The sequence below is a fragment of the Aotus nancymaae genome, unplaced genomic scaffold, assembly GCF_030222135.1.
Source record: "Aotus nancymaae isolate 86718 unplaced genomic scaffold, 86718_ANA_hifiasm-v0.15.2.pri h1tg000033l, whole genome shotgun sequence".
Lineage (NCBI taxonomy): Eukaryota > Metazoa > Chordata > Mammalia > Primates > Aotidae > Aotus > Aotus nancymaae.
In genome coordinates, this window is record NW_026988447.1 from 43,767,823 (window position 1) to 43,794,131 (window position 26,309).

The 26,309-nt window shown below is 40.0% G+C and overlaps 1 protein-coding gene across 2 annotated transcripts in view; it reads right to left on the reverse strand.

Annotated features, from left to right (window-relative positions):
* Positions 1 to 26,309, reverse strand: part of FGF2 (fibroblast growth factor 2) — a 70,247-nt gene that overhangs the window by 28,509 nt on the left and 15,429 nt on the right. Inside the window, exon 1 of one of the 2 annotated variants that reach the window (XM_064383907.1) lies at positions 15,922 to 16,313. The exons of the other annotated variant lie outside the window; for it this stretch is intronic. Within the exon in view, the coding sequence (XP_064239977.1) occupies positions 15,922 to 16,102 (181 nt within the window). The 5' untranslated portion in view covers positions 16,103 to 16,313. Of the gene's footprint in view, positions 1 to 15,921; positions 16,314 to 26,309 lie in introns of those variants that run through there. 2 annotated transcript variants of the gene reach the window in all.

The following is a 26,309-nucleotide window of genomic DNA, read 5'->3' on the forward strand; positions in this document are numbered from 1 at the left end:
CCAAGGAAATAAGACAGGATGCAAACAAATAGAAAAATATTCCATCCTCAAGGATGGGAAGAATCAATATCATGAAAATGACCATACTGCCCAAAGTAATTTATAGATTCAATGCTATTCCCATCAAACTACCATTGATATTCCTTACAGAATTAGAAAAAACTATTTTAAATTTCATATGGAATGAAAGAAGACCCTGTACAGCCAAGACAATACTAGGCAAAAAGAACAAAGCTGGAGGCATCACACTATCTGACTTCAAACTATTCTACAAGGCTACAGTAACCAAAACAGCATGGTCTGGTACCAAAACACATATACAGACCAATAGAACAGAACAGAGGCCTCAGAAATAACGCCACACATCCACAACTATCTGATCTTTGGCAAATCTGCTAAAAACAAGCAATGGGGAAAGGATCTCATATTCAGTAAATGGTGCTGGGGAAACTGGCTAGCCATATACAGAAACTTAAACTGAACCCCTTCCTTACACCTTTTAAAAAAATTAAATCAAGATAGATTAAAGACTTAAATGTAAAATACAAAACCATAAAAACCCTAGAAGAAAACCTAGGCAATACCATTCAGGACATGGGCATGGGCAAAGACTTCATGACTAAAACACCAAAAGCAATTGTAACAAAAGCCAAAATTGACAAATGGGATCTAATTAAACTAAAGAGCTTCTGCACAGCAAAAGAAACTATCATCAGTGTGAACAGGCAGCCTACAGAATGGAAGAAAATTTTTGCAATCTTCCCATCTAACAAAGGTCTAATATCTAGAATTTACAAGGAACTTAAACATATTTACAAGAAAAACCAAACAAGCCCATCAAAAAGTGGGCAAAGGATATGAACAGACACGTCTCAAAAGAAGGCATTTATAGACCAGGCACTGTGGCTCACGTTTGCAATCCCAGTACTTTGGGAGGCTGAAGCAGGTGAATCACGAGGTCAGGAGTTCAAGACAAGCCTGGCCAACATAGTGAAACCCCATCTCTCCTAAAAATACAAAAATTAGCCAGGTGTGGTGGCACACGCCTGTAGTCCTAGCTACTCTGGAGGCCTGAGGCAAGAGAATCACTTGAACCAGGGAGACAGAGGTTGCAGTGAGCTGAGACCATGCCATTGCACTTCAGCCTGGGTGACAGAACAAGACTCTTGTCTCAAAAACAAGAAAAAGAAGAAGACATTTGCATGGCCAACAAATATATGGAAAAAAAGCTCAACATCACTGATCATCAGAGAAATGCAAATCAAAACCACAATGAGATACCATCTCACACCAGTCAGAATTGCAATTATTAAAAAGTAAGGAAACAGTAGATGCTGGCAAGGCTATGGAGAAATAGAAACGCTTTAACACTGTTGGTGGGAATGTAAATCAGTTAAACCATTGCAGAAGACAGTATGGCAATTCTACAAGAATTTAGAACCAGAAATACCATTTGACCCAGCAATTCCTTTGGGTATATACCCATTATTGGGTATATTAAACAAGCCTGATTACATTTGAATTGACTAAAAATCATACGACCTATTAAAGTAGAAATCTGTTAACGATATGCTATCTGGAAAATCCCCAAATATTTGGAAATTAAGCAATACATTTCCAAATAAAACACAGAGAAGGGCAGGCATGGTGGCTCATGCCTGTTATCTCAGTACTTTGGGAGACTAGCAGATTGCTTGAGGTCAGGAGTTCAAGATAAGCCTGGCCAACATGGAAAAAAACCCCTCCACAAAAAATACAAAAAATTAGCCAGGCGTGGTGTTGTGCACCTATAATCCTAGCTACTTGGGTGGCTGAGGCACGAGAATTGCTTGAGCCTGGGAGGCGGAGGTTGCAATGAGCCAGGATGGCACTAATGCACTCCAGCCTGGACAACAGAGCACGACTTTGTCTGAACAACAGCAACAAAACAAACAAACAAAAAACAGAGAAAATAAATCATAAAGGAAATTAGAAAATATTTCTAGTTGTATAATAAAAATTCAGCATGTTTAAAAGGAAGGTTACAGCTTTAAGTATTTGTATTAGAAAAACAAAAAAACATAAAAATCTAAGCTTCTACTTTATGACCTAGAAAACCAAAAGCAAATTAAACCCAAAGTAATAGCACAGGGAATATTTAGCATGTAAAAATTTTACATTTGAATATGTACAGATTAGTAAAAAAGAATCCCAAAGAGTTACCAATTATTTGGGGATAATGAGATAAAAATGGTATTTATTTCCACATACTTTTTGATATTTAAATTTTTTTCTGTTGTGCCTGTTACTTTTATAATAAGCATATAGCAATGTTAGCATTGTTAAAACTTTAAAACAATCTAGAATAAAATACCAACTGTGTGCCATATTAAACATGACTGGAAATAAGTACATTCATGAGTTCAAGGAGGGAGAGAGAATTTTTCAATTAAAAAGGGAGTCTGGAGACATATCATCCAAAAGGAATATGTGAACCTTGTTCAACTTCTGATTAGAATAAACCAACTGTAGGGCCGGGCGCGGTGGCTCAAGCCTGTAATCCCAGCACTTTGGGAGGCCGAGGCGGGTGGATCACGAGGTCAAGAGATCGAGACCATCCTGGTCAACATGGTGAAACCCTGTCTCTACTAATACAAAAAATTAGCTGGGCATGGTGGCGCGTGCCTGTAATCCCAGCTACTCAGGAGGCTGAGGCAGGAGAATTGCCTGAACCCAGGAGGCGGAGGTTGCGGTGAGCCGAGATCGCGCCATTGCACTCCAGCCTGGGTATCAAGAGCGAAACTCCGTCTCAAAAAAAAAAAAAAAAGAATAAACCAACTGTAAAGAAAATATGAAACCATCAGGAAAATTTTAACACTAATTGGATATTTATACCTTAAGGGAACCTTAAAATTTTTAGGCATGAGAACAGAACTGTGATTATTTTTTAAAGTCCTTATCTTTCAAAGATACATATTAATCATTTATTATCTAATATATACTAACACACACAATCACTTATATAAGAATTTGTTGTGTATGTGTGTGTTGTGTGTATGTGTGTGTGTGTGTGTGTGTGCTTCTTTTTGAGACAGTATCTTGCTGTGTTGCTTAGGCTAGTCTTAAACTCTGGGCTCAAGGGATCCTCCTACCTTGGCCTCCCAAAGTGCTGAGATTACAGGTGTGAGCCACTTGCACCCAGCCTTATATAGTTTGTAAATAAATCATTTTTTAAATGATCTGATGAAATGACATGATATATAGGATATACTTCAAAACAATCCAGAGGAGGGGAGAGGTAAAAAGAGTTAGAGGGGGTATAGATGAAATGAGACGTGTCATGTGGTGATAATTGCTGAAGTCGGGGGTTGGGTGCATGGGGTTCATTATCCTGGTCTGTTTTTGTATATATTTGAAACTTTCCCTAATAAAAAGTTCTTTTTGTTATAAAAGAACAAAAGGTACCCAAAGGCAGTTCACTAGGTAATTAGAGTTAATTTAGGGAACAATGTATAAGAAGGTTTAAAAACTGTTAATATTCCAGATAAAGCCCTTGAGATGCTTTGCTGATTCCATACAATGTGAAGTCTCTGCCAGTATTCAAGAATACAGTCCAGTCCAGTGAAGTTAAATCTGGTTACACTGAAGTTAGTTTTTTTGTTGTTACTGTTCCATGCTGGACTTCATGGGGAAGAAAGATACAATAAAACAATCATTCTTGGCCGGACACGGTGGCTCATGCCTGTAATCCCAGCACTTTCGGAGGTTGAGGCAGGAGGATCATGATGTCAGGAGTTTGAGACCAGCCTGGCCAACATGGTGAGACCCCATCTCTAATAAAAATACAAAAAATTAGCTGGGCCTGCTGGTGGACACCTATAATCCCAGCTACTTGGGAGGCTGAGGCAGGAGACTCGTTTAAACCTTGGAGGCGGAGGTTGCAGTGAGCCAAGACCATACCATTGAACTCCAGCCTGGGCAACAGAGCAAGACTCCATCTCCAAAAAAAAAAAAAAAATACTCTTGAGATTTAGAAGACTCTTAATAAGTAACACCACTGAACCTTACGACACAGCAAAGGCATAAGCTAAAGACATATTTCATTGTCTAGGGTTAGGGGATGGTCTTCTTAAAGGAATGGTTTCAAATATTAAGTACTTCAAGATAAGAAATGATAGGAATTATATTAAATTTCCACATAAAAAGTACAGAGTCAAATTTTTCACACTTTCCAGGAAATGAAATAATATAACAGAAAAGCTAGCAAAAATTTGTTCTGAAAAATGGAGGATGACTTGATCAACTCTTCTGAAGCATAAAAATGATCCAGTCCCTTCTGGGCCTAAGGAGGGGAGCTGTCATCTTCTCTCTAGTTTCTGGATATGATAAAATACTAACTTTATATACTTATATAAATGTTAAAGCCCTGGTTTTCACATTTTATAAAATCCCTACTTTAATACTTCAACTTTTTTGGTTATACACTTGAAAGTTTTCCGCCATAGTTATCAAAAACTGATGAAAAGTAAGCTTGATATCTTCTCCGTGATAATAATAATACTTCTGGTAGTTTTCTAATGTTGATATTAAATCTAGTAAGACCTGAACTTAGACAAATAAATAGTATGTTATCCACACTTTAAATTCAATTTTTTAAAATGTTGCAATATAAAAACAAAAGCTGTAAACGACAAAATTGAAGAATCTCATCATTAAGCAAAATCTTAGTGGTCAGTTACCCTTATCATTATACAATTACATCTTAAATCACATCTACAGTATCCATGGCAAACAACTGTCCAACTTTGACTTGAAAATCTTCAGCAGACCATCCTGGCCAACACAGTGAAACCCCGTCTCTACTAAAAATACAAAAATTAGCTGGGCATGGTGGCGTGCACTTGTAGTCCCAGCTACTTGGGAGGCTGAAGCAGGAGAATCGCTTGAACCCGAGAGGCAGAGGTTGCAGTAAGCCGAGATTGTGCCACTGCATTCCAGCCTGGTAACAGAGTGAGACTCCATCTCAAAAAAAAAAAAAAAAAGAAAGAAAGAAAGAAAGAAAAGAAAAAATAACAAAATACTCAGCAAAGGGGAATTGACACAATCTTTCTAAAATGATTTAGATATGTCAGCAAAGGAATAGAAACACCATAAGTAAATCACTCAAATGTTCAAAGTGCTCAGATCATCGGCACTCAACATATTAGTTAAACAGTATAACCAAAAAGCCAAATTATTATTTCAACATTACTACCATTGCTTAAAATATTTTGCAACTCCTATTTTGGAATCTTCTTCCACAATCCACGTCACTTTCTTTTGTATATGCCCCAGGATGATAAATCTTAGAATTATACAATACTAATTTATCAGCAGTGTAAAGGATTATCCAGTACACTCTCCCTATTTGGAAATAAGGAATCTGATATTTAGAGAGATTTGTCCCTGGTCAAAGAATACGGTTTCTGGAAACAGACAAGTCAGTGCTTCCACAAATGGTGAACACATTTACTCATTCATTCAATTAACATTTATGGGTAACAGCTGTGTGCCAGGTACTGTGCTAAGCAATAGGAAGCCCAAAGGAAAATACAACATTGGTCTTCTTTAGCTTTAAAGAACATATAGCATGGTTGAGGGGATGAGGACTGGTACACGGATAACCAAAGCTCAATACTGTAAGTGCCATGAGAGAAATATACACAGGCCACTTTGAGAGCACTCAGAGGGTACACCTAACCCAGCCTGAATAGAGGAGATATTTCCTGGAAGCAGTGACAAATGAATGGAGACTGAAAGAATTAGCAAGCGTTAGTCAGGGAAAGAGAATGAGAACCAAAAAAAAAAGCATCTTATATAACTTCCAAAGGAGAAAGGGAGAGAAAGCCTAGCACATCTAAGGAACTTCCAGAAGTCAGGTAGCATGGAGTGCATGGGCATGTATATGTGTGTTGTGGGAGAGGGTACAGGGGACTAAATGAGGCTAGAGAGACCAGAGGCTCTGAGTACTACGTTAAGGAGTTTGGTAGCGTGAAATAGCATGAAAGAATGAGAGCTTTTAATGAAACAGTGGGGACAGAATCCAAGGAAGCACCAACTGTGGGAGTGGAAAGAAGGTAAAAAATACGGGAGACATAAAGGAAGCAGGATTCAATCACAGGAGTGGCTGTGAGGAGAAGAAAGGGAGGGAGGTAAGAGGGCAAAATGGAAGGAGGGAAGAGGAAGGGAGAAAAGAATAAAGGGAAGAGTTCAGAAATAGGTCCCAGGTTTTTCTCTGTCTTGGATAACTGGGAGATTATTGGGATGAGAAACACAGTAGGAGGGGAAAGTTGGCAAGGGAAGTCAATGATATATGTTCCTCTCAGACATAGTGAAACTGCAATGCCTGTGGAAAATCCAGACAGAGATGTCCAAAAAACAGTCAGCTATATGAATCCAGAGTTCAAGAAAGGAATCTGTTAGAAATAAAGAGGTAATAATCAGACCAAACAGTGGCTGCCTTGGGAGTGCAGTCTGCACCTAATCGCTATTAGGAGATGTAAATTGGTTGGAATTGTCCCAAAAGTGTGTAGCCAGAGTAGACTAAAGGGCAAAGGACATAATCCAAAGAAGCACCAACATTTACAGAAGTATAGGATGTAGAGCACGTAGATCCCAGATGGAGTGGTCAGTACTAGCTAGCGCAGGAAGATACATATATGCACACCTAATATTTACACACACACAATACTTGAAAACTAAGGGATCCAACAGTTATTAACTACAGATAGTACCACTTTCTACATTAAAAATCAAAAGACTGAAGGCACCATGATATTCTGAATTGGATCTCAAAACAGAAAAAGGACATTAGTGGAAAAAGTGGTGAAATCCAAAGAAATCTATACTTTAGAACAAGCACTGTAACCAGTATAAATTTCTTAGTTTTGACAAAGGTGCCACAGTTATGTAAGAAGTAAGGCTGGGTGTGGTGGCTTACTTCCTAGCACTTTGGGAGGCCAAGGTGGGTGGATTGCTTGAGGCCAGAAGTTCAAGACCAGCCTGGCCAATGTAGTGAGACCCTGACTCTACAAAAAGTACAAAAAATGAGCCAGGCATGGTGCCACATGCCTGAAATCCCAACTATTGGAAGCCTGAGGCACAAGAATCTCTGGAGCCTGGGAGGTAGAGGTTACAGTGTGCCATGATTATGCCACTATACTGCAGCTTGGGCAACAGAGCAAAGACCTTCTCTTAAAAAAAAAAAAAGTCAATCTTAGTGAAACCTAGATGAAGGGTATAGAGGAACTCTGTAAAGTCTTTGTAAATCTTCTGTAGATCTAAAATTGTTTCAAGATAAAAAGTTTTTTTTAAAGTTAGGAGAACATACATATAGATGAACTATTGAAAATCATCAAGTTGCTTGATATAAGAATATATAAAAGCTCAGTTTCTTTAAACCCACAACTAATTATCAGAACCGTTAATCATAAAAAAAAAAGATATCAGATATGACAACAAAAGGTACCAAGGATTTTTATGGAGAAAATTGTAAAACTTTATGGAAAGTCATTTTTAAAAGACTTAAAATGGGAGCTACACATGTTTATAGACGGGAAAACTCAATATAGGTAAAATATCATTTCTACTCCACCCAAATACCTACAAATTTAACGAAACCCCAGAAGAGTGGTCAGAAATAGGAAACCAGGAGGCAGAAACCAAGTGAAGACAGGATCTCAAGTGGGATCTTCAAGAAGACTTTCAGCATCAAATGGTACCAAAACTGACAGGTAATGTAAGACTGAGAAGTATTCAATGGATTAAGCACAGTGAGAATTTGGGAATAGTAAATGCAAACAACTCCTAGAAGTTTGTGAAATAAACCATAGATGTTAAACTGTAGTACTCAGAAAAAATAACATAATGTCAAACGCATGAATTTTAGAGTCAGACCTGGATTCAAAACCAGCCTTCATCTCCAAGTAACTGAGCTTACCTTCTCACCTGTACAATGGGAAATAATTGCTATTGATCTTTGTGTGTGTGTGTGTGTGTGTGTACACACCCATATATAAACTTTTAGTACATAGCATTCAAACATGTTGGCTTCCCACCCTACCTGCTTTGTTTTGAGATTCAGGAAATTATATATATTTTAAAAATCCTTGTATTTTATCAAAGATGATAAAATATCTAGAAGAAGGCAAGTGTGACCTAAAAAAATGTGGCTGAAGCCTCTTTTTAAAGTATGTCATTTATGCTTATATAATATCTTACCATAGCACTGCCAGTTCTTTACCTACAGAATAAATTTTTAGTTTTATTTTATTTCCCAAGGGAAATACTGCAAAAAAGACTAAAACCTTATATAATTTCTCAGTCTATTATCCTATTCATTCATTTAATAATTGATATTGGTGCCTCTTATGTGTAAGGAAACTATTCTAGGAGCTAGAAATACAACAGTGACAAAGACCTATGTCTCTACCCTCATGGAGCTTAGTGGCAATTGCCTAATTTTTCATTAGTTGGGCCAGCGTTAATATTATTTCTTATTTAGGTAATTTGAAGCCCAAGCAAACTGAAAGTCTCAATTTAGCATACTAAGATAATCAGAAAGCAGTTGTCTAATACTACATTTCAAGGCTCACTATATTCATCTGTAGAGAACAAGGATTCACATAATCCGAAATCTTCAGCTCAGAACACAATGCTCCCATTTTAATTTCTGGCTGATTCAAAAAATCGATTTTATTTAAAATTGAGTGATAGAGTGTGTTCGCTTTCCAATAGAATTACGTTTTGGTGTCCAAAAATAACTGAGCCAGGTTTCGTAGTCTTCTTGGATCTAAAATTCTCCAGTAACTAAAAACTAAATTCCAAGGTATAACCACTAGTCTCTTTTCTTCATCAGCCATCATCCAACACAATGCTGAAGACCTAGCACTGAAAACCCTCTAGTGCATGGATAGCTGACAAAGGAGGCTAGGTAACAAAAGGAACTAATTTGGCCAGGCACGTGGCTCAGGCACTTTGGGAGGCCAAGGTGGGTGGAGTGCCTGAGCTCAGGAGTTCAAGACCAGCCTGGGCAACATGATGAAACCCTGTCTCTACTAAGATACAAAAAGTTATCCAGGCATGGCGGTGTGCGCCTGTAGTCCCACCTACTCAGAAAGCTGAGGCAGGAGAATCGCTTGAACCAGAGAGGTGGAAGGTGTTGCACTAAGCCAAGATGGAGCCACTGCTGGGTGACAAAGGGAGACTCGGTCTGAAAAAAAGGGAGGTGAGGAGAGGGGAGGGAAAGGGGAAGGGGGAAGGAGGAAGGAGAAGGGGCAAGGGGGAAGGAAGGAAGGAAGGGAGGGAGGGAAGGAAGGTGGGTGAAGAAAGAACGAGAGAAAGGAAGGAAGGAAGGAAGGAGAAAACAAGGAACACATCTGCTGAAAATAAAAAAACTTTACATCTTCATACATGTATATGGAGTACCCAGGGTAATTATCAGATAAATCACAAAGATCGGATACAAATATGACTAACATGTTTCACATTGCCCCTCTCACTAAACTTTCTTTTTTTACTATTTTATTTTGCACATCATCTCAGAAGCCCAAAACCACACATTCCATTCTCTTCACAATTCAATTTGCTAATTAAAGTTTATAAATAAGAACATTAGCTGGGCTCGGTGGCTCACGCCTATAATCCCAGCACTTTGGGAGGCCAAGGTGGGCGAATCACAAGGTCAGGAGTTCGAGACCATCCTGACCAACATGGTGAAACCTCATCTCTACTAAAAATACAAAAATTAGCTGGGTGTGGTGGTGGACGCCTGTAACTCCAGCTACTCAGGAGGCTGAGGCAGGAGACTCCATCTCAAAAAAAAAACCAAAAACATTAGACACCCAGATAATTTATTAAAACTCTTAGCAACTCCTCAGCTAGTAAACAAGTTTAAAAATGGGCATAATATGAAAGAAAGAAAAATGAAAGAAAGGAAGGAAGGGAGCTGGCTTAGAAATCCGTGAGTTCTTTCATTACTACCCAATCAGGACATAGCTTTTTGGGTCCATTAAATCTTTCTGTGTATCAACTCTTATATCCATAAAGTAAAATTTTTTTTTATTATGAAACTTAAGATTGTAGATAACAAAATAATAAAAAAAAAGTACAACTTATTTTTAATATGTGTGAAATACTAAATCTCTTGCCATAATGAGTTAACTTGTGTGAAATACTAAATCTCTTGCCATAATGACTTTACTTCTAAGCCATACCATTTAACTTATGCAATTTAAAAAATTTTTAAATGTACAGTGGATTTACGGCAAAGGCAGGCTGTTACAAGCAATTTCAATCCATACAAACTTACAAGTTCCTCCAATATCTTACGTACTGGCTTTATCACCTCATGTTCTAAAATAGATATGTTCGTGCTGGCTGATTACCGATACAATCAAGTGTAACGCAATGCCCAAATAGCTGTAGATAACATAGGACTCCTGATGCTTCTAACAGCACAGCTGCTGGTTTAAGAATGGTAATGGCTTTTACTTCTACTGTGACATCATCAGATAATTAAGTCAGATGGATAGTAAGAAAAGGAAAAGGTATGAACTACTTAGCATTTTGTGGCATTCCAGAAGCTCCAGGTGCAACACAGGGGCAAAGCAGAACCACACAGCAGCAAAGATAAGCTTCAGAGATAGAGAGAAAGGGGGAGTTCACAGTCCCAGTACTTATCAGTAAATAGTCACAAATTGGCAGGTAGGGAAGACACCTTCCCTCATCTGTTCCACAGCTATTAGGGATTACAGACAGTATCTGACTATCTGAGCATCGCAGAAAGGCTAGAAATGCTCTGCCACTGAGAACACTTCTTGGCCTGGTTTGTGGAGGTATTGTAATTCAGGTGGGAAAGTTCCATCAGCTTTTGGCTGGGGCATTTTCTGGCAAGAATAGTTGCAGTACTAATGCCTCAGTAATCTGAATTTCAGGGCCCCACACTGTCTCCTGGCACAGCAATACCAGGCAACACTGAAGGCATGCATCTATAAACGCATCTATAAATACCTGGCTTCCACCTACAAAACGCATCAATCCTATATGTGTTACATGGTCTTTTCCTCCCAGGGGCCAGCTGTTGGAGAAATGTTTCTAAAGGTAAGTTGCTCACTCAATTATAGAAATGGAGAACAGATGGGTAGTCTCCCAAGGCAGGGTTGAGGAAGTGAGTGCACCTATAAACGGGCAACCCGAGGAATCACTGTGAGGATGGAAATGCTCTGTATCTTGAATGAGTCAATGTCAATATCTGGGTTGTGATATTGTACTACTGTTTCACAAGATGTTACAATGGGGGAAAATTGGGTAAAGATTACAAGGAACCTGCCTGTATTATTTTTTCGCAACTGCATGTGAATGAATCTATAATTATCTCAAACTTTTACAATTTAATTTAGAAAACGCCAGACAACTAGTTCAAAGTCTGTACTTCTAGCTTAATTAATATTTTAAATCTATGCTTTAAGACCTAGAAATTATTTGAGAGGAAGAAGCTAAGCGATATAAATAAGAGTCCTTTAAGTATTACTCTTACTGTAACTTCCATTTCCATGTTAGAACAGAAAATGGAAGAAATTGAGAACCCAAGGGCAGAAGAGGGCAGAGGCCAAACAGCCTCCACTGTATTTAGATTTTTTCATTCTACAACTCACTGCTGACTGAGTACGTGACCTAGGTCCCATTCAGGTACATGGGATAAAGCACTGAAAGGAACCAGACACGGTCTCTGTTCTTGTGGAGTTTACATTCTAGTGCGGTCTCTTAAAGCCAAACGAGTATGGTGTGTTAAACACAATATAAAAATCTGATGAGTTTTCAATTAATACTAAATTTCAATGATTTTACTCTAATAGTTATATTAGAGAAAATATGTAAAATAATTTGAAGGGGAAGCATTATTTGACAATTATTTCTTCTGATGGCTTATTCTACTTATCAAACTCTCCATTATTCAGACTTGTGGTCTGTGGGGTATTCTGCCACCATGGGCTCTCAGTTTCTTCCATTCCCTATTCTTCATAGTCTCTGAGTAATTTCTCTAGAAGGTGAGGGTATAGGGACAGGAGAAAAGAAGGATGAAGCTCAAATATCACTTTTGCTACTTGTTGGTTGAAATTTTACTAATTAGGAGGTGGGAGAGGATTATTATTATTACTATTGTTATTATTATTTTGAGACATAATCTCACTGTGTCGCCCAGGCTGGAGTGCAATGGCACAATCTCGGCTCACTGCAACCTCTGTCTCCCAGGTTCAGGCAATTTTTCTGCCTCAGCCTCCTGAGTAGCTGGAACTAGAGGTATGCACCACCACAGCCAGCTAATTTGTGTACTTCTAGTACAGACAGGGTTTCATTATACTGGCCAGGCTGGTCTCGAACTCCTGACCTTGTGATCTGCCTGCCTCGGCCTCCCAAAGTGCTGGGATTATAGGCGTGAGCCACCGTGCCTGGCTGGGAAAGGATTATTTAAAGACAAAAAGATTTTTTGTGCCCCTATATATAGATGAAAATCTATAGATTTACCTAGTTTTAGTACAGGAATGTTAAGAACTGCTCCGGTGACCTCAGAACATTTGCTCGCTTGACATTTCTTTGTATTTCGTGCAGTGCTTATTGAATAAACAGGAAGCTCATCAGCAACCAGGGCACCACCTGCAATGCTTACGAGAAGCAGAGGCCTTCTAAAGCTGGAGGCGGAAGTTCCACGGTTTAGAAGAGCTAATCTGTTGTCTGAGGAGGCAGCAGATAGGCCTTTGAGGAAGTCAATAATCCTTACATGGAACAAGCTGTTGAAAGTCAGCCCTTCAGTCAGGGTTGGCAATACTTTCACAAAACAACTGAGAAATACTTTAGCAAAACTGCCGATATTTCTAAATTTTAGTTCTTCAATATAAATAATTCTCGAAAATTCCTCTCAGTACCTTGAAATCATAAACAGCTCAGAAAGAGATTAAATAAAAATATAAGCTGCCTCAAGTGAGTATTTCTGCAACCAATCCAATCTAGTCGAGAGATGGAACACCTCCTGACTATAGTCTTTTCTTGGCAAATTCTTCCTTTTCGAAATGCTTCTTGGATGATTTGAGAGAGCCTGAGGTTTCTCCTCAAACTGAAGTAAGTGCCCCATGGAGATAATGCAACCAGCTTGGTTGGCCATGTCACCTCCCCTAGGGGTAAATACCAATTAGCCGGGTTGTTTGTGTTCCTGGCACCTCTTTCTGGATTGAAGAGTTCACATTCATCCACAAAAATCATACAATTCAGGCAGCTCCAGAACAGAAAACAGAGCAGGATGTGTGTGCCCGGGGAAGGAGGAGCTTTGGGGGAAAGGCAAGTAGGGGCACAGGGTGGGGAAGGGAAGCTGCCCAGAGTGTTCCAGTTATTTAATACACTCTCCCACACAGTCATTCTATTTGACTGTAAAATCATTAGGAAAACACCTTTCAAAGCAGGCTTAAGACAAGAGAGTTTTATTTGACTCTCAGGAAAATAGCTCAGGCAGCACGTCTCTCAATCAATGCTGAGCATTACAGCAGCTCCACTTTGGAAAACCATGCTTGCAGCCAAGAGCTCAAGGCCCATCTCCAAAACTTCTGAGGAGGCCCTTGCAAGGAAAATTCTTCCCCGTATCCCCTGCATGACATAGGCTGGGTGGACTTAGTAGGAAGTTGGAAACGGCTCCTTTGCCTGAAAGTCTCCAGTAAGGAAACAGGGCCTCTTATTGGGCTGTGCTGAGAATTTAAAGGAATAAAACAGGATCACAGTCAAAGAAGATCACAGCTCCACCCTGAAGAATACAGCTGCCTCTAAGTAGAAGTTAATAATTAGGCAGACTCCAGAACTGAGTTCTGGTTGTCCATTTTAGTTTATAAAAGATACGGATTTAGCTAAGTTTTGCTTATATTCTTCATCCAACAAGCATTTGTGAAGCACTTATTGCGTACCGAGCACAGCATTAGTATATACACCCTGGCACCAATGACAACTACAAAAACAGACCACGTGGGTATGGACGCATAACCCAAGGGTGGCAGGAGTCGTGTAGTGAACAAAAGACAGTTCAAGATGTTCAAACATTGAGGAATTCCATTAAGGGGATCTAATTTCTAACTCCCTGAAATATTTGCTGATTCCCCTTTTCCCTTCCTCCTAATTCTCAAAAGTACAAATAGCAACAACAAAATCCCTTCCTCCTTACATCTTGTCTTCAGGTTTTCACCCTGCCTCAACATTGCCTCCTCTGTTCCCCTCTGTGTGCTAAGATAGTTAGAATACAGATGAACTTAAAACTCTCTTATTAAGTAAATTCCCTCATCACACTCTGATTCTGGAAGGTGGATGGGATACAATTGTAAAAACTAGTTTTTATTTCATTTTTTAATTTTATTTTTGAGACAAGGTCTCACTGTGTCATACAGGCTGGAGTGCAGTGGCATGATCACCGCTCACTGCAGCCTCAACTTCCTGGCTCCAGCAGTCCTCCCACCTCAGCCTCCCAAGTAGCTGGGACCACAGGCACACACTACCACATCTGGCTGACTTTTGTATTTTTGGTAGAGATGGCATTTTGCCATGGTGCCCAGGCTGGTCTCCAACTCCTGAACTTAAGCAATCCACTGCTTCTGCCTCCCAAAGTTCTAGGATGACATGAACGAGGCACTGTGCTCAGCTGGAAAATAGTTACATAAATGGAGTACAGCAGGATAAATGAGGGTCTCAGAAAAAGGCCCCGTAACAGAAAGGTTGGGTTTAATGTAATAAGGATTATACACTTAATGTACGTTCTTGAAAAGAACTACATCGGGCTAAAAGTGGTGTTTAAAGAATAATTGGAGAGGTTATTGCAGCTGTTCACATGTAAGATGATAAAGACATGAACTTTGATGGTGGCCACGAGGATGGAAACAAAGGATGAAATGCCAGGGTTTCAGGAAGTTAGAATTTTGGTAAAAAATGAGAAGTAGAAAAAAATGTTGTGTTTAGGGGGTTTCAACTTGGAAATATGAAAAACTGACACAGAAAATAATTTAAGGGAAAGTTGATAAAATGAGGATAGTCAGTTTGTGATCTAGTACCAGTTCCATGCTCATAAAAGCAAATAATTTATTGCTTATTTGATGGCAAGTGAAGTTAGGTAGGTTCAGTCTAAGAATGACATTCATATGAATACGTTTCTAGATAACAGGAATTCTGAAACTGAATATGGCAGACTTATTTTGGTGGCTCCAATGAACCACACCATCTGATATTTATAACTCCTATAGCTCTTCTCAAAGTGAATCTAGTCCTGGACATGGGGACTGATGTGACACTAGCAATTTTGACATTAGCAAACAGGATGCAAACAGAGGCTTACACACTGGAGCCTGCTCTCTTGGAACCCTTTCCTCTTGAGATCCAGCCACCGAAAAAGCCCAAGCTACCCTCAGAGAGAGAGCACCTGGAGAAAGATATCCTTAGGATTCCAGTTATCCCTGCTAAGGTGCTGGACGTGTCAGTAAAGCCATTTCAGATATTCTTGTCCCAGTCACCACTTGACTGCAACTGCATGACAAATTATAAACTCTACCAGCAGAACTATGCCAGTTGCACCCTGGTCAACCCACAGAATCATAAAAAATCAAATCACTATTTTAGACCATAGGTTTTGAGATGTTTGTTACACAGCAATAGATAATTGAAGCAGTGGAGGACAGATGAGATATAAGATTTGAAAAGAGAAATTTAGGAATAATAAATAACAGTAAAATAGTTATTTATTATTTGACAGTACTACCTTAAACACACTGCCTGTATTATCATGTTAATAGTTACAACGATACCAACACAGTAGCTACTATCAGCTAGTATCCCTATATGATAGATGAGGAAACTAGTATTTAAATAAATTAAGTAACTTACCCAAAATCACAGAATTAGTAAAGCACAGCTGAGACATAAACGCAAGTCCACCTGTTACCTGCACAGATGTGAAAGATGAAACTGTAAGAAGGAGCTTACCCTCTGGTGAGCAGAATGAGAAGAAAGGGCTGAGGCTAGGGCTAGGGCCAGGTAGAAAAGCCACATGACTGCAGTTTTGCATTTTCTCCGCTTTCAAGAATAGCTGTTCAACACATTCCAGTTAAGAAATCAATTCCAGCCCCTATTTAGACAGTCAGTGCCTGCTTGTCATTCTATGTCCATACTTTAAAACTCACAACTACACTATCTACTAGAGCCACATTTAAGCCATATTTTGGCTAACAGGGTCTAGCTTCACATGCCTATCTGCTTTAGGATCAAAGGATTGTTAAACACTCTCTGACCACCTCCAGTGACAGGCCGGTGTGAAGTACCCTCTTTTCTGGGATTATACTCTTTTCTATTGGCCATACCTATTTCTAATGATATTATCAGCCTTTCTCAAAAACTGAACCTCTGGTAGAATTTGAGTTGAAAATCCTTAAAGTTTGGCCCTGAGAAACCATCTAGTCTGGACTTCTCTGCTAAAGATAAGGAATCCAGGTCACAGGTTGGTAAACTGTTGTGCCTTAAAGTTACCCGGTGACCTAGGGTCACAATCAGCAGTCCTAATCCTCTTCTGTTGCTGAGGGCTGAACCACGCTGACCCTTTGAAGCATGCCACTCTGTTATCTCTTCATTTGCCATTCATCAAGACATAGCTGGTTGAAATAATGCTAAAATTGTGCTTTGAATCCAAGCAACTGGTTGGATGCAAGGATCAGGGAACTGGGGAAGTAGGGGAATGGATGAAAATACCAAGAAGTCTTCTCGCCCTAAAGAAAGTCTTCTTACACTATGTCTTCTTATTTCTTATACTAAAAAGACACAGCTAATTGCTATAGTGTATACATTTTTTTAAGTATCATAAAAGCAAACATATACAAGTAGTAAAGGAAATAGCTTCTGACTCCAGTACTTACACTTCCATCCCAAAAAAGAAGCCTAAAATCACAACTTTTGAATTTGTTTCCTTCCCCTGTGCCACAAAAACTGGTCATGTTGTTTCCTTTTGCTCCCTTCTTCTTGTGAGATTTGGAACCACTCTCTGAAGAAAGCGCCAAGAGTCCCATACAACTAGCTGCTTGGGAGTTTTGAATATGAATGTCTGTTTCAACCTAAATCTTGTCTTGCTTGTTCTCACTTTATTTTTTGTTTTTTCTTTCTTCCTTTCCCTCTTCTACTTTCTACTTCCCTTATCCTGTCTACTCCCATGACTAATTTTTTCTTTCTGCTTCCTCCAAAAAATGTATGAGGCTATTTAAGAGAAGAAAAAAATCAGACATCTATAAAGTCATCCACCATTGCTCAATGTTATTTTTGGAAGAATAAGAAAAAGTTCTAGGTACATAAAGTCATTCTGTTTAAGATGCTCTGAATTGAAATCTCTTATCTCAGGCAGAGAAGGGAGTCTGGCCCTCCCAAGCACATTGTTCCAAGACCAGAAACATATCATTTTGTTCAACTCACAACTTTTACTGTATCTTTTTTTTTTTTTTTTTTTTTTGAGACAGAGTCTCACTTTGTTGCCCAGGCTGGAATGCAGTGGTGCAATCCTGATTCACTGCAACCTCCATCTCCCAGGTTCAAGCAATTTTTGTGCCTCAGTCTCCCAAGTAGCTGGGATTACAGGTGCGTGCCACCATACCCAGCTACTTTTTGTATTTTTTAGTACAGACAAAGTTTTGCCATGTTGCCCAGGCTGGTCTCAAACTCCTGAGCTTAAGCAATCTGCCCTCCTCGGCCTCCCAAAGTTCTGGGATTACAGGCGTGAGCCACCGTGCCTGGCCATCTTCTCCATCCTTGAACATACACAATACTCAACATACACAATGTTCTGGAAATGACACATTCATCCAAACTGGTGTTATTAGCGATATGAGGTCTCCAGCCTCAAGTGTGCCCTCTGCAAGTATTTAGCTACCTGGGCATGTCCCTGGTTACTTTCCTTTCCTATTCACTAAGGCTACCCAGCCAGCAGCCACACTTCTCTGAGACAGCATTCCCTCCTAGTTCAAAGAAATTACTGAGTATCACAAACATGAAGTCCCTCAATGTTCCTATACCTTAAAATCTATCTACCCACACTGTGCTAGCCAAGCTAAGCTCATCATTTAGTGGAACATTTGTCTTTTTCTACAGCAACTAAGCCACCAAAGAGGTTTTATTGTTTTACTACAAAACTTTATGCAATTTTGCTATAAAACTGGCCTGTTAAAATCTCTATGTATTTGGTAGGATTCTGACACAGTCTTTTAGCTTCAAAGTGGAGAAGGACACAAAGATAGACCAAGAGACCCAGTCCGGAAGAGCCAGTTGTCCAGGGTGCAAGTAAGGGAGATCTGCAGTACACAGAACACTCCCCTGAGCCTGGCCCAGCACCTAATCCCACTCTCACACAGCCCAGCTCGCTCCTGGCAGTGCCAGTGATATATTCTGAAAGGTAGCCAAGGCATCTGGTATACACCTTCCCTTACTTCAATGCCATCTTGGACCTCTCATGAGGCTCAAAGAGCCTAAAGCACAAGTGCCTCTGCTGAGGATACTCCTGCTTCTAATCAATGGCAATCATCCTCCACATGAAGAGAATAATGCTATGACAGAAGCAGCAGACATTTGCAACAACAGATAAGAACATGACTTTTTAAAAAGCTAGCACCAGTGCTACCTAATCAGCCTGCAGCCTCAACTCCCCTCTGCTGCCCATATCCTCAGAAACAGGCTCTGAGTCCTAGGTCAGCTCTGTGACAAGGGAAGAGTAGGGGAGGCTTTGGAGCAGATGGCAGCTGACAGACAGCAGGCCCAGCAGCAATTGTTCACTGCTGTGACCACAGGCCTCCAGAATACAGGCAATAGCAGCCTGTAACATCTCCACATGTCAGGATCACTGTGATCCAGTTGGGAATGCTCCTTTTTTAATTAAGTCCTTTCTTCTGGAATAGGATTATTATTCCTATTTTCAGAAATCCTGAAGAAGAAAAACTAACCCACACACATCAGGGGAAAGACAAGAGAAACCAGAAGAAAGAACCTGAACTCCATGTGCCCGTGGCAGGCACCAGCCATGGAAGGAGGAGACTCCTTAGGGCTTCAGTGGTGAGCTGAGGATCAAAGCAAAACTGAACCTCTCAGTGTCAACAGGAGGCCAGTCTAGTACCTCTGTTAGGAACTCTCTGACCCATGTCCTTGAGGCGTCATAATGAATAAGTTGGTCCTTACCAAGCCAGGGCTTATTCACCACCCTCTTTGGATACTCAGGCCAGTCTAGGGTTTATGTCAACAAATGCCTTGTGATGTTTAATTTTATGTGTTAGCTTGGCTGGGTCATGGTGCCCAGATGTTTGCTCAAACATTATTCTGGATGATTCTATAACGGTGTTTTAGAATGAAATTTACATTTGAATCAGTGGACTCTGAGTAGATTGCCCTCCATATTGTGAGTGACCCACATCAAATCAGTTGAAGGCCTGAATAGAACAAAGACTACTTTCCTCCAGCAAGAAGGAATTCAGCCAGCAGATGGCCTCTGGACCTGAACTACAACATTAGCTTTGCCCTGGGTCTCCAGGTTGCTGACCTGGACTTGGACTTGCCAGCCCCTGTAATCACATGAGCCAATTCCTTAAAATAAATCCCTCTAGGTAGGTACGTAGGTAGGAAGACAGGTAGGTAGGTAGGTAGAGTGATCTCCTATTCATTCTGTTTCTCTGGAGAACTCAGACTGAAACAGGCCTCCTAAAAATCGAGTTGCTAAGTCATCAGGTCATCAGTTGCAGCCCCAGGCAGCATATTCCACAGAGCAAGGTCATCCTCTGTGATGAGACTCCAAAGCCAGGCTGACTTTCAGTGAATACTGCTGCTCGTAGACCAAACCCAGTCCACGGGGTCAGTCCAATATACACCTGCAGCACTCTCCTCCCACCCCACCAACTCCACGCTTCCATTAAGCTTAATCTAGTCCTCTGTGTTCTGATCCAGGCCATTCCTGTCTCTCCCAAGTCATTTTTCCATGAGTATAAGAGGACACTCCCAAAGAACAGTTATAATTCTCTCACCTTAGAAAAATAAACACATTATGGAGAATATATTTGATTTTAGATTTTTTGTGAGCTCTGCCTGAGAATATAGAGTGAATTCAGGATAATGTACTGCTTTCAAATGCTAATTATCATTTCCCAAATGAAGGTAAAGCAGTTGTGCTGATAATGATCAAGGCCTTGTTTCTCTGTGTGGTACTTAAAAAGAAACAAGCCAAGGAGCAGGTGAATGAGGAGTGAACTCCTTGTAACCGGAGGGCACAGGCATGACCATGCCCGCCTTCCAGGAGACTCCACAGCCTGGCTTTGGAGTCTCATCACAGAAGGCTGCCTGGGGCTGCAACTGATGACCTAGCAACTCAATTTTTAGGAGGCCTGTTTCAGTCTGAGTTCTCCAGAGAAACAATGAATAGGAGATCTCTCTCTCTCTCTCTCTCTCTCTCTCTCTCTCTCTCCCCCTATCTATCTACCTACCTACCTACCTACCTATCTATGCTGGCTGAATTACTTCTTGCTGGAGGAAAGTAGTCTTTGTGCTTTAGGCTCTTTGAGCCTCATGAGAGGTCCAAGATGACACTGAAGTAAGGGAAGGTGTATACCAGATGCCTTGGCTACCTTTCAGTGCATCCATCATGTGACTGATGGCAAAAGACCCCAGTCCACAAGTGTCTCCCGAAACAGGAACTTCTTCTGGCTGCTATCCTATCTCCCTCCTTCCCTTCACATCCATGCACCTCAGAGAAAGGTATTCAACGTCTGCATCCACTCCCTCACTCCCCTATTCCTTCTTCTCACAAAATTTTATATAAATAATACATAGATACATTCTTTTAAAAAATTCACAAATACATAGGCAAAGAAGTGACCATTCCCCTTGATGTCGTCTCTTCTAATCTCATCCGTCTCTGAAGCTGTAAGCACTTGGTAGCAGTTAGGTACGACCCTTTTCAGATCTGTCTTCCTGTTTACTACACAAGTACAGACCTTGCATTTGTGCATCTGCATTTTCACAAATCGAGTAATATTTTCAGCATTATTCAATAATTTCCTTGTTTCCCCTAATAAAATGGATGCCCTTTCATTCTAGTGCATATGCAGATATACCTTGTTTTACTGTGATTTGCATTATTGCCCTTCACAGCTATTACGATTCTCGAAAATTAAAGTTTTGTGGGAACCCTGCATCAAGCAAGTCTATCAGTGCCATTTTTCCAATAGCATGTGTTCATTTCATGTCTGTGTCACGTTTGGGTAATTCTCACAATATTTCAAACTTTTCTATTATTATTACATGTATAGTGGTGATCTGTGATCAGTAATTTTTGATGTTACCATTGTAATTGTTTTGGGGGATCACAAACTATACCCATATAAAACAGCAAACTTGATAAACGTGCGTGTTCTCACTGCTCCACTGACTAATGTTCCTCTGTCTCTCTCCCTCTCCTAGGGCCTCCCTGTTCCCTAAGACACAACGATATTAAACTTAGGCCAATTAGTAAACCTACAATGGCCTCTCAGTGTTCAAGTGAAAGGAAGAGTCTCATTGTCTTTCACTTTAAATCAAAATCAAGAAATGATTCAGCCTAGTGGAGAAGGCATGTTGAAAGCTGAGATAGGCCAAAAGCTAGGCCTCTTGCCACAAACAGCCAAGTTGTGAATGTAAAAGAAGAATTCTTGAAGAAAATGAAATGTGCTATTCCAGTGAACACAAGAACGATAAGAAAACAAAACAGCCTTATTGCTGATATGGAGAAAGTTTGAGTGGTCTGGATAGAAGATCAAACCAGCCCCAACATTCCCTTATGCCAAAGCCTAAAACAGAACAAGGTCCTAACTCTCTTCAGTTCTATGAAGGCTGAGAGAGGTAAGGAAGCTGCAGAAGAAAAGTTGGAGGCTAGCAGAGCTTGGTTCATGAGGTTTAACAAAACAAGCTATCTCTGTAACATCAACATGCAAGGTAAAGCAGCAAGTGCTAATGTAGAAGCTACAGCAAGTTATCTAGATCTAGCTAAGATCACTGATGAAGGAAGCTACATTAACAACAGATTTCCAATGTGGACAAAACAGCCTTTTCTTGGAAGAAGATGACATCTAAGATTTTCATAGCTAGAGAGAAGTCAATGCCTGACTTCAAAGCTTCAAAGGACGAGCTGACTCTCTTGTTAGGGGCTAATGCAGCTGGTGACTTTAAGTGGAAGTCAATGCTCATTTACCATTCTGAAAGTCTTAGGGCCTTGAGAATTATGCTAAATCTACTCTGTCTGTGTTCTATCAATGGAATAACAAACCCTGGATGACAGCACATCTGTTCACAACATGGTTTACTGGATATTTCAAACCTACTTTTGACTACTGATTTAAAAAAAAAAGATCCCTTTCAAAAGATTACTATTCAGTAGCAACATACCTAGTCACTCAAGAGCTCTGAAGAGGATGTACAAGATTAACGTTTTCATGCCTGCTAACGCAACATCCATTCTGCAGCCCATGGCTCAAGAGTAATTTCTACTTCCAAGTCTTAAGATTTAAGAAATATATTTTGTAAGGGTATAGCTGCCATAGATAGTAATTCCTCCAGTGCATCTGGGTAAAGTAAATTGAAAACCTTCTGGAGGCTAGTCATGGTAACTTATGCCTATAATCCTAGAATTCTGGGATGCCAAGGCAGAAGGATGGCTTGAGCCCAGGAATTCAAGGCCAGACTGGGTAACATAGTGAGACCCTGTCTCTACCAAAAAAATTTTTAAGTAGCAGGGCATGGTGGTGCATACCTATAGTCTCAGTCAGTTACTTAGAAGGCTGAGTTGGGAGGAACACTTGAGCCCAGGAGGTCAAGGCTGCAGTAAGCCATGACTGTACCATTGTACTCTAGCCTGGGTGACAGAGTAAGTCAGAGAGAGAGACAGAGAGAAAGAGGGAGAGAGAGACAGAGACAGAGAGAGACAGAGAGAAAGAAAGCAGAAAGGGGAGGGGAGGGGAGAGGAGGAGAGGGAGGAGAAGAAAGAAAGAGAAAGAGAGAGAAAAAGAGAAAAATAGAGAGACAAAGTAATTGAGAAAAGAAAGAAAAAGAAAAAGAGAAAGCGAGCCTGCCTTCTGGAAATAACTGACAATTCTAGATGCCATCAAGAATATTTGTGATTCACGGAAGTCAAAATATTAACACTACTAAGAGTTTAGAAGAAGTTGATTTCAACCCTCATGATGACTTTGAGGGGGTTCAAGACTTCAGTGGAAGAAGTAACTGCAGATGGGATGAAAATAGAAAGAGAACTAGAATTACAAGTAAAGCCGAAAGATGTGATTAAATTGCTATAAGCTGATGATAAAACAGATGAGGCGTTGCTTCTTAGGGAAGAACAAAGAAAGTGATTTATTGAGATGAAATCTACTGCTGGTGAAGATGTGTTGAAATGGCCACAAATGATTTAGAATATTACATACACTTGGTTAATAAAGCAGCAGGAGGGTTTGAAGCACTGGCCTCTAATTTTGAAAAATATTCTGTTGTGCGTAAAATGCTATCAAATAGCATCTCATGCTACAGAGAAATCTTTTGTGATAGGATAAGTCAACTGATGCCACAAATTTCACTGTTGTCTTATTTTAAGAAACTGCCACAGCAACCCCAACCTTCAACAACCACCACTCTGATCAGTCAGCAGCCATCCACACTGAGGCAAGACCCTACACTAGCAAAACAGTTACGACTCACTGAAGGCTCAGATGATTGCTAGCATTTTTTAAAATATAGCATTTTTTCGCTATGTTTGTACATTGGTTTTTTTAATATATAATGCTACTGTACACTTAGATTATAGTATAGTGCAAACATACAGCTTTCACATGTATTAGGAAACCAAAAAGTTTGTGTGGCTCGCTTTACTGTGCTATTCACTTTATTGTGGTGGTCTGGAACCAAACCCACAGTATCTTGTTGAAGTATGCCTATACATCACTTACTATGTGCAGGGAAATGGTATGAGAGAGATTTCCATTTCTCAATTGGGTAACTGCAATCATTTCCTAACTGTACTCCCTGCTGCCAGCTTCATACCCTCCAATCTATTATACACACCCACCAGAGTGACCTCATAAAAGCCCAAATTTAATCCTCTCACTCTCTCATTAAAACCCTCTATTGATTCTCCACCACTTCCAGGATAAAGACCAATTGTTCAGTATGGCTTACAAGGCCCATCATAATCCAGTCCTTGCCTAGCTAACAGGCCTTACTTCTTACCATGATCCTACCCTCCAGCCATTCTAAACTTCTTTTGGTTCCCAAAACATGCCAAACCTGGCCCTACCTCCTTGGCCTCCCTGCCCTTACCCGCCCTGTCTGCCTGGCAAACACCTACTTGATTCCAAACATTCTGTTCAGTGGTCACTCCTGTTTGAAGCTTTTTATGACTTCCCCATTAGAATTTACTGCTATCCTTGCTATGATCTCACTGTCCCATGGGAAATACCACAAAAAAACCAGACATAACATTTTTTTGCCCTTATTGATTTATATCTTTTTCTTGTTGTGACAAACAAAATACATTTTAAGGGACATGGGCCTTGAGTTTTTAATCTCCAGCACCCAATGCTCTGTATAATATAGTGGTGCTTTGTGGTTAAAATAACAAATTAATCAATGTATTATTTTTATTGAGGTACAACGTGTATGATCCCAAGTAATATTTAAGGTGAGTTACAAAGATATTGACAATATACCAAGAAAAAAAACTTTAAAAATGGCTTTTAAATAAGACAAATACAAATAAAGGGTTTAAAACTGGTGAAATCAGAAGTGGGATTATTTTTTTTTTCTTTTTTTTTTTCTTTTTTTGAGACGGAGTTTCACTCTTGTTACCCAGGCCGGAGTGCAATGGCGCGATCTCGGCTCACCGCAACCTCCGCCTCCTGGGTTCAGGCAATTCTCCTGCCTCAGCCTCCTGAGTAGCTGGGATTACAGGCACGCACCACCATGCCCAGCTAATTTTTTGTATTTTTAGTAGAGACGGGGTTTCACCATGTTGACCAGGATGGTCTCGATCTCTTGACCTCGTGATCCACCCGCCTCGGCCTCCCAAAGTGCTGGGATTACAGGCGTGAGCCACCGCGCCTGGCCCAGAAGTGGGATTATTATACTTGCTAGAAGCAGGCCATATATTTGGCTTTCTGGTAGCCAGCAGCAATACATTTCCCAGAGACCATAAGATAAAAACAAGCTGGCCGCTAAGAAAAAGCATAACTAGTCCTGACATAGTTACCAAAGAGAAATTTCTCCTAAGGAACCTCAGGGTGCACACTATGTAATGAGATCAACAGCAGCCTGCAACATTTCTTATAATTAACACAGAGACGAGCTTCATAGAGATGTTTCTCACAAAATCGCTCACCATAAACTAAAGTTTCACCCGAACACACAATTCAGTAAATGCATTCTCACTGTCATATAGTTCAAATTGGTTCTCTCACTGATGTCAGATTAATTAAATGACACATTTTGGTGTTTCTAATGATACTGTCCTTAACATTTTGGACCACAGATAACCTTTTGAGAATCTGGCAAAATGCTATGTACGCTCTCCTCAGAAAAACAACCTAATACCTAGCATTTTGCATCTATTTTTAAGGGAAATCTAAAGCAAATCCATGAGCCCCCAAGTTAAAACTCTCAATTTGGAGGAAAGATGCACTTCATACATTGTTGAGGCAGGCTTCCATAAATATTATTTCCCCCACCAGGTCTTTAAAAAGGTTCTGCTGTCTGTCCTACCTAGAGAGCAGAACTGTGTGCTTTAACTGTCAGCCACTGTGAGCATCAGGCTCCTTCTCAAAAAAAAAAGAGGCATCTAACAGGAACATTCACCCACTTATGGAGTGACACCCCATGGGAGAACCAGTATTCTCCAGAATTCTTTAACATAAAAGCTCTACAGTTTTACATCATTAAGTATAGCCAAAAATAATCTAAGTGAGGAAAATATTCAAAGTAGGTGTAAACAAATATCCAAACTCTTTATTTTTTTTAATTTCATTAAAACAGAAAATATCTAACTTTGAATAATGTAACTTCCTGCAGTAATTGAGTTGCAAAATATATATGGAAATAACTAAATGAATTTTCCTGCTACATGGGAATTAGTTACTTTGCTGTTAAAAGTTGGGTGGAGGGTCTAGCAAAAACCATAACTTTGGTTTAGAATAATAACCTGAAGCATGACATTTTACTAGTAATTGGATAACAGGATCAGCTGT